The sequence below is a fragment of the Medicago sativa genome, chromosome 5 (assembly GCF_051527215.1).
Source record: "Medicago sativa cultivar Bolivia chromosome 5, Bolivia_mono, whole genome shotgun sequence".
NCBI lineage: Eukaryota > Viridiplantae > Streptophyta > Magnoliopsida > Fabales > Fabaceae > Medicago > Medicago sativa.
Window position 1 is genome coordinate 53,947,155 of NC_140753.1, and position 15,529 is coordinate 53,962,683.

Consider the following 15,529-nt stretch of genomic DNA (forward strand, 5'->3'; position numbering starts at 1 on the left):
TTGCTGGGCACGTTTTCAAGATAAGGTTGGTCGTACCTTGGGTCGTACACACCAACCGTGTCACGATTTGGCCAATCGTGACACAATTTTGACAGTTGAAGACTGCTATATATATGTGTTCTTGTGCAGTTTTTGAAGGAGAGCTTGAAGAGAGAGAAACTTGGATTACAAAGGAGGTAACTTTAGGGTTGAGTGTCTTTATTGTGGGGATCTCTTGGGTTAGGAAACATTGTAAACACTTTGGGTAGTGAGATTTCACCATTGGAAGGATCAAAAAGCTTTCTTTTGTGTTTTCTCTTAGGATTCATTGTGAGTGTGGGTGACATGAAAATGGGTAGAAATTAGATCTTGTTCTTTTGTGAGCTTTTAAGCTAATTTCTTGTAACCCATTTGTATCACTTTCATCTTAGTGGATTGGAGAGCTGCTCTCTCCCCCAGAGTAGGTCATATTGGACCGAACTGGGTTACCATCTTGGTGTGTTTGTTCCATTCTTTCATTGCTTATTTTTAATGCTTTGATTATGCTTGTGGTGTTGCTCTACACTTAGATTTAGGTCTGTTTTTGTTGTTGCTTGGAGACACTTTATATATTGATTACCACTTCCTTTGCTCCACACATCTTTGTTATTCATTGGTGTGATTTTGTCCGAATTCACAACAACCATCATTCCATATCAATTCGGTAATCATTAGATTTTATTCCACCTGTGTGAACTCTTTTCCATATAATTAAGGTTAATTCATATAAGAGGTTCTTATCAATCTACTCTATCAATCTCTTTTTCAAGACATGTACCTGAGATATGACTTAAACTCTTGTATATGTTTGGTTTTAATATCCCAATCATCATTGGAGAATCTAATCCAGAAATTATAAGTGACTCAGAAATTAAAGAGCATTAAAAAATGCATCCACTTATAATTTCTGGCATCGAACTACCAACAATGACCGGTGATATATCACTATAATTTGACTGCCCAACCTCCTAACAGGTTACTCTTATTTTATAGGTATATTTTTCTGTCTATCGTGTAAAAACATTCTATGTGGGGCTTTTGGCAATGTTTGATATTGCAATGTAACATAAGTGTTTGAAGCCACGATTCACATCTTCACCCAAACGATGTGTTTTCTCTTAGGGTGTGTTTGGGAAGAGGGTTTAGGAGGGGAAGGGAGGGGAGGACTCACTTTTATTTTTTAAATTACGAACAATGTAAAATGTCTTTTTAAGATAAATTAAGTGTTTTTCAAGTATTATATGATCATTTATCATGTTGTTAATTCAATTTTTTAAAAATCATTTTATAATGTCTTTAAATTAAAAAAGAAATGTAAGCCCTCCCCTCCCTTCCCCTCCTAAACCCTCTTCCCAAACACACCCTTAATTTTCATCATATAATCCTAACCATCCCTCCTTTTTTCAATACTCTTTGCTACTCAAACACACACACACACTCACCAACTAAAATTCAAATCCAAAAAAAAAACACAATAAAAATTTAAACAATTCAGAAGAATGGGTGATTTGCTGCTTCAAACTCAAGAAGAACCAATATTGATGTAATCTCTCACAAACAATCATCATCAATGGTTGATCTTGATCATCACACTCATAACAACTCTGTCAAACTCCGTTCACCATCATCATCTTCTGCTCACCAACCATCATCCAAGAAGCATTCTTTCAACACAAGCAATCTCACCGGTAATGGCTTCTCCGCCATTACATTTCCTTTCAGTCTTCGTGGCAATGCTCTTGGCCTCTGTGTCTCTGATCCATGCACCTTGCCGGATCAATCCATGCCGGTAAAAGAGCTGTCAACTGCCTCCGATCAGGAGATGTATATCTGAAGTTATTGATCCTTCTGAGGTTAAAGAAGCAGTTTCTTGTTATTTGAACTCTTCTGAAAAAACTACCTATATATCTGAATCTGATACAATGGTATGTGGTGGATTATTATGAAACTTGTGTTTCTTGCTAAAAAAGTAATCTTATTTTTAAACTTGGAATAATGGCTTTTGTTTGTTTTTCTTTGTAGATGATTAAAAGGATGAAGGATCAGTTAAAAGAAATGAAGAAAGTGTGGGATGAAGTTATGGAAGACGAGGAAGAAAATGAAAAAGAACACGAACAACTCTCTTGATGCTGAAGTGTAGAGTGGATTGATAAGAGTTTAAGCCTTACTTTCAAGTGTCCATGTGGGAAGGGATATGAGGTTCTTATATGTCCTAACAATTGTTACTACAAGTTGGTCTAGAAGAAAATCAGTATGTTTAGTTGATTCCTTGGGGATAGACCACTTTTCTTTATATTCTGATTTAGTTTGAAAAAGTCTTGTCTGTTTACATTTCCTATTGTGGGTTCTTAACCTTAATGGATTTTATTTCTCATTGTGAAGCAACTGTTTGTATATTACTGTGAATGTAAAGCATATCTTGTACTAGGCTTCTATCAATGTTTTGAAAATTGAAATGAGATCAAATTGGTGACACATTAAGGTCATGGGTTTAGCTGGTTCAATCATGGTTGAACCAAATCATCAATTTTTTTTAAGATATCAAAAGAGATATTTTGACTCTTTATAAAGAAAAAAAAAATTAGTATGTCTTAATATCCTGTCATCATCGGATTCTCATATCGCACAGAATTACAAACGACTAGAAAATTAAAGGCATTAAAAAATGCATTAACTTGTAATCTCGTGCACAGGATAGACCAAAAATGACTGGTGATATATTCACTATAATTTGAGTGTTAACTGCTAAGATCTCCTTGTTTTATAGGTATATCCTTTTGTCACTCGAGTACAAATATTCAATGTGGGGCTTTTGGCAATGTAAGTGTTAGAAGAGACGATTCACTTCTTCACCCAAGTCCCGACCAACCTACCAAAATGGGTTACCTTTGAAAAACTCAACAAATCTTCATATCCCATCTTCTCTTGTGGGTAGCACTTGGTTGCCTTTTGCTTCGGTGTCTTTGTCTCTCTCTCTCCTAACCAATAATTCTCTCTCATCAAAATAATTTATTTTAATCATTCAATCATCACTTTCTTTCCTCTAAAATACACTAAAAGTCACCAAAGTCACCCAACACAAAGTCATTGAAGCCCCACCCTTCTCTTGTATATATTCAAACCTTTCCCTCCTTTTTTTCATAACTCTTTGCCACTCACACACACAAAAACGAAAACAATTCAGAAGAATGGGTGATTTTCTTCTTCAAGCTCAAGAAGAACCAATATTGATGCAAAACTCTCCAATCTCTCACAAACAATCATCATCAATGGTTAATCTTGATCATCACACTCACAACAAATCTCTCAAACGCTGTTCACCGCCTTCATCTTCCTCCTACCAACCATTATCCAAGAAGCATTTCTTCAATGCAGACAATCTTACTCGTGATGGTTTCTCTGCCATAATCTCAGGTATATGTCTTGAAAATTGGACTGTGATTGGCTTTTCTATATGTTGCGGATTCGATGAGAAAACACACCAATAACAATACTTGATGTGTGGAGCAAGGAATAATTAAGCAACCAATATCAAAGTGAATAACAGTTATAATCACAAGCAAAAGTAGAAAACAACAGCGAGAGAAAAGGAAAGAGAGAACACAAAAGATTTGTTGACCCAGTTCGGTCCAAATTGACCTAGTCTGGGGGAGAGAGCAGCCCTCCGTTCCACTATATGATGAGTAACGTTACAAAAGAGATGGATTACAAGAATAAGTCTCCCGCCTAATTCTACCCAAATCCCAGCCTCTTCCCGTAACCAAGAGACTCAATCCTAATAGTGTTTCCCAAGGTGAATCAACCCACAAACCCTAGTTTTGTTCCAAAGAGACAAACTCTAAACAAACCCTAGTTTTGTTGTTGCCTTTCTAAACCCTTGTTTCAGCCCCCTCTATCTCCCATAAAATAGTCTGATACAAGGTCTATATTTATAGTAAAAGTTTTGCTTAAAATTTGGAACAAATCTGCACCCAAAAATACGTTTCTGTTTTTCGCTACCATCGCACCATCGTGCCACGTTGAACCTCCATCGTGCCACGAAAAAACCAGTGTCTTGCCTCAAAACTGAAACCTCCCATCGTGCCACGTTGCCCAGCCATCGTGCCACGTTTGCTGCAGAATCCTGATTTTAAGTTAACTCTCACACTATATTATAATCTTCAATGTATTTGGTTCTTTCATTGGTACTTACAAGTTATGCTCAAAAGTTTATCAGTTTTTTCTTATTTATATGTATATCCTAGTTGCACTTGCTTAATTATGTAGGATCTGGGGGTTATGGGAAAGTATTGAATTTGATCACAGTTTCACTTGTAATCATAGTTTGTGTAGGATCTGGGATTTATGGGAAGGTGTTGAATGTTTCCTTGTTTGTTCACTTAATTTCTCTTCTGTAGTTAAGCAGTAGTCATATAGATTAATGTTAGTAAGTAGTAATAGTCATATAGTGGAACTGGTTTGTCAAATCGCGTATCATAGAATAATAGTGTTTTGTTCAAATTTCACTACGTTTTATCGCCACTTAAGCCATTATTTGACAACACTGGTAACTAAGAATCTCTACTCACAGTCACACATGCACAATTTTGTAGTTGGTTATGTCAGAATGTCTGCATAAATAATGTAGTACAATGTAATAATTAGTATCTAGACTTTTTCTTATCAAAATATATATCTGCAGCAAAAATGAAATTTTTTAAAACAGAACTTTATTGAAGAGGCATTCAATTATAGTTTCTGAAGTGTAGTGTAGCTACCTTTATTCCCACTTCATTATGTAGGATCAGTGAGTTTGGCTTAGAATCATAATAAATTGTTTATATGATCATAGTTGCACTTGTAATCATGGTTTTAAATTACGATTGCAGTCGCATTTGTGGTCACATTGTGAACCTTTACATTGTGGAAAAATGCAGCCAAAACTGTGGTTGTGACACCGTTGTAGAGACCTCGAAATCTATTATATTGCGCCTGCAAGTGCTGTTGCAGACCCCAGTTAAAACTATATACATGACTTTCAGATTAATTGTTTTTATACTGAACAATTCATTTATGTGTTTGTAGAATGGATTGTTAAGTGTTTAAGCCTTACTTTCAAGTGTCCATATGGCAAGGGATATGAGGTTCTTATATGTGAAAACAACTGTTACTACAAGTTGGTCTAGAAGAATCAAAATGTTTAATTGATTCCTTCTAATTTGGGGATGGATCACTTTTGTTTTCGTTTGTAGCAGCATTTGGTTGTAACTAGAAGAACCAATGTATATATTTTGAACATCACTTACATTTGTTTAGTAAATACACCATCCGGTCACTATTATAAGCAATAATACATTTTTAAGGTTCATTTAATAAATGATGTATGTAGTCAACATATAGACCACATACATCATTTATTGAATGAACCTTAAAAGTAGATTTTTGCTTATAATAGTGACCGGAATGTGTAACTTGTTACAACTATCTCAACTTAAGAAGCAGTGTTGTTGCAACTCATAGTGTTGTTGCAACTCATTTTTAGTGACTAGAACTTTCCTTACTACCGTCATCAAATGAAAAAAACGATAAATATTAAACATTTTGAGCCATAAATTAACACAATTTCCAATACATAATTTCTATTAATGGAATTTTTAATATATGTCTTAAGGACACAAGTTAGCATTTCCCTAAAATAATTAATAACAGAAAAAATAAAAAATAAATGCAAACATTTTCCGATGCATTCCTTCTAGCATGACTTGATGAAGAGGGAGGGTTCAGGGGGCCAGAGTTCGTCACGGTTGTCAAAATCGGGATCTCACCTAAGATCATTTAGGTATTGGAAAATCGTAAATCGTAGGATTGTAACAAAGATCTTAAGATCCCACCAAAAACAAAATTATATTAAATATAAGAAAAATAATTAATATTACTGAGTATATAGTACTCCCTCCGTTCCTTTTTAAGTATCGTTTTAGAATTTTAACACAAAAATAGCAAAGTATATTTTTGCACATTTTTTTCCTATTATACCTTCATTTTAATCCACTAATAATTTCCTATTTTTTTTGCCACACTTCCAATAAATTTAATATGTAACAAACAATTGTTAGTTACTACTCTCTTTCTCTCATAATAAACAATTTTCAATTTTCTAAATATTGTGCATATCTCTTGAAATTTTTAACACTACTCATGTTATTTATAGAATTTTAACTCTCTATGGAACTAATATCATATGTAACAAAATTTTGTTTAAATTTGAAGATAACAAGAAACAAATTTTGTTTTAAAATAAAACAAACAAACTTTGTTTAATAAAAACAAACTTTAATTTTCCAAATATATAACATTAATTAGTTTTATTGAAAAATATAAGAAAAATTGACAAATGGTATTATTGACAAATCATACCCTTAAAATACCAAAACGATAGTTAAATAGGAACGAAAAATTCACCTTAAAAAGACACTTAAAAAGGAACGGAGGGAGTATTATATTATTAAACAATAGGGTTGTGTTAACCGGTGCCCCCGGGGCACTGGTTAAGGTATCTAAAAAAGGAAAAATTAAATAAAAAAATACACTTTTTTGACTTTTGAGAAATTGATTACACAGTTTTCGATGCAAAAACTACTATATTTGCTCCCTTAACCAGTGCCCCGGGGGCACTGGTTAACATTTCCCTAAACAATATTATGTTAATGTTCTCGTGAGCTTAGCTCAGTTGGTAGAGACAATGCATAATATATGCAAAGGTCTGAGGTTCAAATCCCGGCGACCACCAAAAGAGTTCAAATCCCAGCTACCACCAAAAAACAATATTATGTTAAATATCTACCACCAAAAAACAATATTATGTATTATGTTAAATAAATAACCATTAGTATTAACTATTAAAATAATTTGTCAGAAAATAACTACTAAAATATAGATGAATTAATATATTAAATATAAGATTTATTAAGGCTAAAAACAATCAAATAATTTAAAATAGAGGGTACACTTAGCAAATTAGAGTTAAAAAATAAAAAGTCCTGTAAAAAAAAGCATAAAAAAATGAAAAGATAAAAAAAAAAAAAAAATTAAGAATAGGAAGCAATTAGGAGAGGCACATTCCTTGCGTAACATTTCAACATCCTTGTGGGTCAACCAAATCATAAATTAGCTTTAATTTGTTTTTGTAACCAATAAATGAGTCTTTATTATGAAATCGAAAAGGGATTAAGCTTTAGAAGACCGGGTCGAAACCGGGACGGGTTGGTCCATCAGTTTCTAAACCGGGCCGGAAACCTTCCGGTTTCGCAGAAAAGCGCCGATTTCGGCCACCCAACGCTTTTCCTCGGCGCGCCGCCCAATCCACCATAGTTTCCAATCTTCAACCCGCTCCAGATCGGTGGTGGCTTGTTGAATCGCAAGATCATACGATTTTGGGTGTTAGATCGCGCGTTTAACAACCTTAGACTTCGCTATTAACTTGATTAAGGGATAAGGGCACACTGTGAGTCTATAAAGGATTTTGCACCTACAAAGTATACCCTTATACTTGTAGTGTGTTCCTTTTTAATAATAATGTGTTTGCTTCTTAAAAAAAGACTTTTTAAGTAAAGTTTTTTTCTCCTTCAAAAAGAAAAAGTAAAGTTTTTTTCTAAATAATTTTAACTTAGTTTTAATATACTGTCATCGTCCAAATGTACAAACACCGAACCTTACAAGTGTATAAAATATGCATCCACTTGTAATCTTCAAGGTTTGTTCAATCGAACAAAGACTAGTGATATAAAACTATGTTTAAAAGCTTACTCTTATTATATAGGTACATCTTCCTGTCTGTCATGTATAAACATCCGATGTGGGACTTTTAGTAATGTATGATGTTGCATTGTAAGTGCTCGAAGAGACGATTCACCTCTTCACCGTCCCGACCAGCCTACAAAAATCAGTTACCCTTGAAAACCAACTTTGTGAATATCAGAATAATGTCGTAGAATGTAATGATTAGTATCTAGACTTTCTCTTATCAACATATATATCTGTATAAGTAAAAAGATTATTTGATCAACTTTGTTGTGCTTCCCTTTAGTGCACTTTTCATTTGGCTTTTAATTTACCAATATGTGAGAAGCTGCATGTTAAAGGATAAAAATGAATTTTTTTTAAAACAGAACTTTATTTAAGATGACACATTCAGTTATAGTTTCTGAAGTGAAGTGTAGCCTACCTTTATTCCCACTTCATTATGTAGGATCTAGGAGTTTGGCTTGGAATCATAATAAATGGCTGATGTGATCATAGCTGCACTTGTAATCATGATTTTAAATTACGATTGCAGTCGCATTTGAGGTCACACTGTGAACCTTTACATTGTGGAAAAATGCAGCCAAAATTATGGTTGACACCCTTGTAGAAACCTCAAAATCCTCTAAAAGGCGGCTGCAACTGCGGTTGCAAACTGAAGTTTAATAAACCATGTTTGTGATAATTCCTGATATTTTGTGGAAAATTACAAACAAGTGTGAGTAATGCAGCTACAATAAGCGTCTGCTATATGCATGACTTTCAGATTAATTGGGAAATGATTATGAAGAAGCTGTTAGTGTAGAGTGGATTGATAAGTGTTTAAGCCTTACTTTCAAGTGTCCATTTGACAAGGGATATGATGAGGTCTAGAAGAATCATAATGTTTAATTGATTCCTTGCATTTGTTTTTAAATAAGTTGATATGTACTATCTCAACATTCTTTGAACTTAATGAATGAAAGTATTTTTATACCATCTATCAGTTTAATAATCTGCCTAAAATAGTGTCATTAATGGATTGTTTCAATGCCTTGTGAAGTATGTATTACTAATGCCTTTAGACAGTTGACTGCATAGTTGCATTAATTTCACAACTATATACAGGAGGTGGCTATGGTTTCTAAGTGTTTTTGTGTCAACGGGTTGTATGACGTGTGCAACTTTGCAAGTGCAGCCTAAGGTATAAACTAGATTAATTTTGTAAAGTTAAAGTACACCGTAAAAAGCAGTGATTAGCATTTGAAAGTTTAAAAAATAACTTTTTCTACATAAAACTTACAAATTATTGCCATTTTAAATCTTTAACAAATATCCTTGGTACAGTAGTTTGCAAAACTATGTATAACTACTCATACAAGCCTAATGAGAGAGAAAAAGTTATTAAAACTACTGTACTATGAAAGGATAAATTTGCAAAAATATCCTTGGTACAGTAGATTTAAAAACTATGAAAGGATAAATTTGCATAGTTTGTAAACATCCTTTCATAGTAAGATTTAAAAATATGAGTTAAATATGCAAAAATTATACTATGAAAGTTTACAAATTAAATATGAGTTAAGATATAATTTTTTAAATTAAATATGCAAAAAAGGATAGTATAAATATGCAAAATCTTACTATGAAAGGATATATTTAATTTTAAATTAAATATGACATTTAATTTAAAAACTACTATTTAATTTCTAATATGAGTTAAATATGCAAAACATCCTTTCATAGTAAGATTTAAAAATATCCAAGGATAAATTTGCAAAACTATGTATAACTACTCATACAAACCTAATGATAAATTTGTAAACAAACTCACAATATCCAAGTTAATATATCTTTAGAATGCTTAATAATGAATTACGCAATTTTCCATTTTAGTTTTTAACGTCAAATACAATCATATATTAAAGGGTTAAATATGTTTTTGGTCCCTATAAAATGGCGACCTTCTAAGTTTAGTCCTTACTTAATTTTAATAGCTTTTTTAATCCCTACAAAAAAAAATTTACTTATAATTTTAGTCCCTGCTAAAATAAATTTTGTTTAATTATCCTTAAATTCTTAAATTTTTTAACGATTCTTTTTATACAAGTTTAGAACACTATGAAAGGTTCATTTACTAAAATCTATAATTTTTTAACATGAAATAAATTAAATATGAATTTTTTAAAACAACAAAAGTTTAAGATATAAGTAACAAAAATATGGACGTAGAAATCAAATTTTTGCGATATTTTTTTCGGAGGACCTTTTAATAACGTTCTTAACACGGCTGTAAAAAATTGTTGAAAAACTTAAGAGTTTAAGCATAAATTAAACAAATTTGGATTGAGTAAGGACTAATATTGAGTGCAGAAATTTTTTGTAGGGATTAAAAATGCTATTAAAATTAAGTAAGGACTAAACTTACAAGGTCGCAATTTTGTAGGGACCAAAAACATAATTAACCCTATATTAAATGCAGTTTTTCATTTTTTAACAAACCACGATTTTAGTTTTCCTATTTTTAATTACGCAATTTTGGTCCCTAATTTTAGAAATTTCAATCAACTCATAATTTTGACTCTTCGATTTGGATGACATGACAATATGTTAGGTGGAGACCAAAATTGCACAACTAGAAATAGAGGTTGTAGTCCCATAAATATAGCTCAAAATTCGTATAGATCAGGGTTCGAACGTTGGATTCTCCGTTTATTCACTTTAAGAGGTGAACTTCAAGCTGCTAGATTACTTGATAAAAAAAAATGAAGGTCCCTTCAAGATCAAATGCGTGGTAGAAGGTGTCAACACACTCCATACTTCATTCGGATCATACAATTGTGGTACCACAATGAACTATTTCCTTGTAACTCACTGACCTATCAAGCTGCAATCTGATCAAATGTGTAGCAAAAGATGTTTTGGAAATTTGTTATGCTTCGAGCTTCAATAAATAAATGTTGATGTAAGTAAACAAGTAACATACTCATAACTCGAACAAACATGTGACTAAGTGTTATTTCATTCATGTGCTAAATTAAAAGAAATTTGTGTAATCTTCTGAGGCTTTATTGAATAAATTATTATTACACAACCACTAATCAGGAAAAGAACAACATTCCTCACTAGAAAAGTGAAGTAGCATGAAGAAAAATAGAAGAAAGGGGAAAAAGACCAACTAAATAGAAAGTAAACAACTAACTATTTAACTACAATTAAGTTGAAGAATCTTGTGAAGCTGTGATTAATGTAACCCCTAAGGGCACTGTGGATCCGTAAAGGATTTTTCTAAATTTAAGTAGTGGTTTTTGTAAAAATAAAAAAATTAAGTAGGTTTTAATATACTGCCATCATGGGAAACTCTTGATGCCGAAGATTACAAGTTAAAGACATTAAAAAAGGCAACCACTTGTAATCTTCTACATCGAGAGACCAACGATGACTAGTGATATATTCATCACTATAATTTGAATGCTCAAATCTTCTAAAAGGTTACTCTTGTTTTATAGGTATATCTTCCTGTCTGTTGTGTACAAACATTCGATGTGGGATTTTTGACAATGTTTGTTATTGCAATGTAACATGAGTGTTTGAAGAGACCATTCACATCTTCACCCAACGATGTATTTTCTCTTAATTTTCATCATATAATCCTAACCTTCCCTCATTTTTTCAATACTCTTCGCTACTCACACACACTTACCAACTAAAATTCAAATCCAAAAAAACACAACAAAAATTAAAACAATTCAGAAAAATGGGTGATTTCCTGCTTCAGACTCAAGAACAGCCAATATTTGATGCAAAACTCTCCAATCTCTCACAAACAATCATCATCAATGATTGATCATTACACTCACAACAACTCTGTCAAACGCCGTTCACCATCATCATCATCATCTGCTCACCAACCATCATCCAAGAAGCATTCTTGCCATGCAAGCAATCTCACCCGTAATGGCTTCTCCGCCATTACACTTCCTTTCAGTCTCCGTGGGATGCACTTAGCCGCTGTGTCTCTGATCCATGCACCTTGCCGGATCAATCCATGCCGGTAAAAGGGCCATCAACTGCTTTGCAGCCTCTGCCTCCGATCAGTAGATGTATATCTGAAGTTATTGATCCTTCTGAGGTTAAAGAAGCAGTTGCTCGTTATTTGAACTCTGCTGAAAAAACCACCCCTGAATCTGATTCAATGGTATGTGTTGAAACTTGTGTTTCTTGCTAAAAAAGTAATCTTTTTTTGATTTGGATTAATGGGTTTTGTTTGTTTTTTGTAGAGGTTTAAAAGGATGAAGGATCGGTTAAAAGAAATGATGAAAGTGTGGGATGAAGTTATGGAAGACGAGGAAGAAAATGAAAAAGAACAAGAACAAGAAGAAGAGCCCTCTCCTGATGCTGAAGATGAAAAAGATGAAAAAGAACAAGAACAAGAACAAGAACAAGAAGAAGAACACTCTCTTGACTCTTTTGTTGGTGATGATGAAAAAGTCATATCTCAGGTACATGTCTTGAATCTTCAACTGTGATTGGCTTTTCTATTGTAATCTTCAATGTATTTGGTTCTTTAATTGGTACTTACAAGTTATGCTCATAAATTTATAAGTTTTTTCTTATTTATATATATATATATATATATATATATATATATATATATATATATATCCTAGTTGCACTTGCTTAAATATGTAGGATCTGCAATAATTTAACTGGGGATTATGGGAGGGTATTGCATTTGATCATAGTTTGTGTGCAATAATTTTAACAATTCAATTATGTAGGATCTGGGATTTATGGGAAGGTATTGAATGTTTCCTTGCTTGTTCACTTAATTTCTCTTCTGTAGTTAAGCAATAATCATATACACTAATGCTAGTAAGTAGCAGTGTTGTCGATGACAGATCACGGAAAATAGTGGCACTGGTTGGTTCAAATTTGGATATGCTATAGTACTATAGCCGCTATTTGACAACAATTTGTACTAAATCGCGTACTATAGAATAATAGCGTTTAGTTCAAACTTTACTACACTATATCGCCACTTAAGCCACTATTTGACAACATTGGTAACTAAGAATCTCTACTCACACATGCACAATCGTGTATCTAAGCTTTCTCTTATCAACATATATATCTGAAGTAAAATGATTATTTGATCAACTGTGTGCTGTGCTGCCCTTCAGTGCACTTTTCCTTTGGCTTAGAATCATAATAAATTGCTGATATGATCATAGTTGCAATTGTAATCATGGTTTAAAATTACTATTGCAGTCGCATTTGTGGTCACACTGTGAACCTTTACATTATGGAAAAATGCAGCCAAAACTGTGGTTGTGACACTGTTGCAGAAACCTCAAAATACTCTAAAATGCGGCTGGAATTGCGGTTGCAAACTGAAGTTTAATAAACCATGTTTGTGATAATTCCTGATATTTTGTGGAAAATTACAAAGAAGTGTGAGTAATGCAGCTACAATTGAGTTTTCTATATGCATGACTTTCAGATTAATTGTTTTTATGCTGAACAATTCATTTTTGTTTTTGTAGGACGAATTGGGAAATGATTATGAAGAAGCTGTCAGTGTAGAGTGGGTTGATAAGTGTTTAAGCCTTACTTTCAAGTGTCCATGTGGCAAGGGATATGGGGTTCTAATATGTGCAAACAACTGTTACTACAAGTTGGTCTAGAAGAATCAAAATGTTTAATTGATTCCTTGGGGATGGTTCACTTTTGTTTATATTCTGATTTAGTAGGCTTGTCTGTTTTCATTTGTAGTAGCATTTGGTTGACACTAGAACCAAATTATATTTGTACATCCCTTACATTTGTTTTTTAAATAACTGTTATTAAAATGTTTTTATGCATACTAGTAGAGTTCTATATCCACTTGTTATAATTGTACATTAGAAAGAAACCAGATAGAACTAGGAACTGACCAGTTCATCGGTTGGTTTGACTCCGATTATCTTGCAGTCTGGTTTAACCGTTAAACTACGGACGAACCAAGATTGATTGGCCGATTTTGAATTTATAAAACTGGATTAGCATTTATGTCAATAATGAAATTCTTATAGTAGTGTTCACAGATTTTGGGTTGGCGACGTTATTATTGACATAGCTTACTACCTTAGCAAGTACAAAAGCTAAATTTACACGTGTCAACATAAAACCTCCGCAAAACATGATATGATGAGCCACAAAGAAACAAGAACAACAAGCCCTTAGAAACAGAAAAAACATGCTATATTGCATTCAGTTCAATTCTGCCTGCATATACAGAAGAAGCCGGTTTATTCACCCAACTAAGAACATAAAATGAGATGGACAAATTGTCATATATATATATATATATATTCAGGACAGTCTTGAAAATGAATGAAAAATAAACTACCAAGGTTAATAAATTATCAAGCAAACCAAGGCACAACTTGAAACAAAAATAGTGGTAATTAGTAAGAACAGCAATGACTTTAGAAAACACACTTCAGAATCAAATAGATAATCACAAACAACAGGATTTGAAAACTTCTTCAACATAATAAAATAGCCTTGATTCCATCCATAAACATATAAAAACAGAAATAAAAACAGATTAACTCAAACTGCTAGCTTTCTTTTTCAATCTTCTTCATTTCCTTCATCAATCATTTGTGTCACCATCTTCGGACAAAGACGACCCGCTCTCCACGATAGCTTCTTCCATTTTCTTGGTTGTTTCGGCAAGGCTCATAATTTCTTCGGCTTCCTTCAGCTTCTCAATGGCCTTTGCTGCAATCTTCTGGTTCCTTTTCCTCATTCTCTCAAGACGCCTCTCGCGTCCCTCTCCAAAATAATAGTCATACATTTTGTGAAATCTATGAAGGGCAATTATGGTGAGCAATATATAACCAATGATACTAGCTGCATGACCATTACCACCACCACCATGTGATGGTGCTTCAGTGAATGGAAGCGACAACATCATCCTCCTACACAAACAGTAAAACAGATCAAGTAAGTCGGAAAAAAGAGAGACAAGCAAGTAAGTGAGAGGAGGAGAGGAAACAAGCAAAGTGAAACAATGCAATGAGGTGCATATTACCTCTTCATGTCGATACCTTCAAATCAAAGATCCTACACACACAAAAGCAAACTTCAGATGATCATATAAAAAATAAAAAATAAAACACAGAGAGAGAATGTACTTGTTGGAGTGTTTATGATAACAAATATTTCAAAACTATCCTCAAAACAAACAAGGAAAAAATGGAGTGCAGAGAGAAGTGTTTTGGTGAGTTTGTGTGAGTTAAAATGTGGATGTGTGTGTGAGTGAGCAGCAATAAAGAATCTGCATTTATAAACTAAACATGAAAATGGAGTAATAATTTATCATTCAATATAGAGATGGAGTAATTACTACTACGTTAACTAAAAGAAAGAAAACTTCCTAATTAGTAGTATAGAAGAGTGGAAGGAAATAAGCAACCTCATAAGACACAGAGATGGATAATTACACAACGCGTATTCTCAGTGCTGAATATCACCATTGTTATTACTATATTATTACTATGGAGTTATTACTAGTTTATTACTATGGAGTTATTACTATGGAGTTCCCTCCTTATTTTATTTTATTAAATGATCTGCACATTTCCTTGAAATACCGTTGAGACTCCTAACCTGTGAAGCCCCGATACTTCAAAATGGATGACGTATCGTATCCCCTGCGTATCCTGCACTGATACCTACCCGATACTTTCCGATACGTATCCGG

The 15,529-nt window shown here is 33.2% G+C and overlaps 1 protein-coding gene and 2 pseudogenes across 2 annotated transcripts; 2 read left to right on the forward strand and 1 right to left on the reverse strand.

Moving 5' to 3' along the window:
• Positions 1 to 1,137: 1,137 nt before the first annotated feature.
• Positions 1,138 to 2,259, forward strand: LOC146923045 (uncharacterized; annotated as a pseudogene).
• Positions 2,260 to 11,287: 9,028 nt separating this feature from the next.
• On the forward strand, positions 11,288 to 13,463 carry LOC146923046 (uncharacterized; annotated as a pseudogene). Its single transcript, XR_015011161.1, has 5 exons — positions 11,288 to 11,974; positions 12,057 to 12,278; positions 12,558 to 12,577; positions 13,048 to 13,174; positions 13,323 to 13,463. The product of XR_015011161.1 is annotated as an uncharacterized LOC146923046 (transcript).
• Positions 13,464 to 14,366: 903 nt separating this feature from the next.
• Positions 14,367 to 14,956, reverse strand: LOC146923047 (uncharacterized). The gene is made up of 2 exons (XM_085710871.1): positions 14,858 to 14,956; positions 14,367 to 14,744 (listed from the first exon to the last, which is right to left on the reverse strand). Exons 1-2 carry the CDS (start codon positions 14,863 to 14,865, stop codon positions 14,417 to 14,419), a joined length of 336 nt encoding a protein of 111 aa, XP_085566997.1. The 5' UTR covers positions 14,866 to 14,956; the 3' UTR covers positions 14,367 to 14,416.
• Between the last annotated feature and the right edge of the window lie 573 nt (positions 14,957 to 15,529).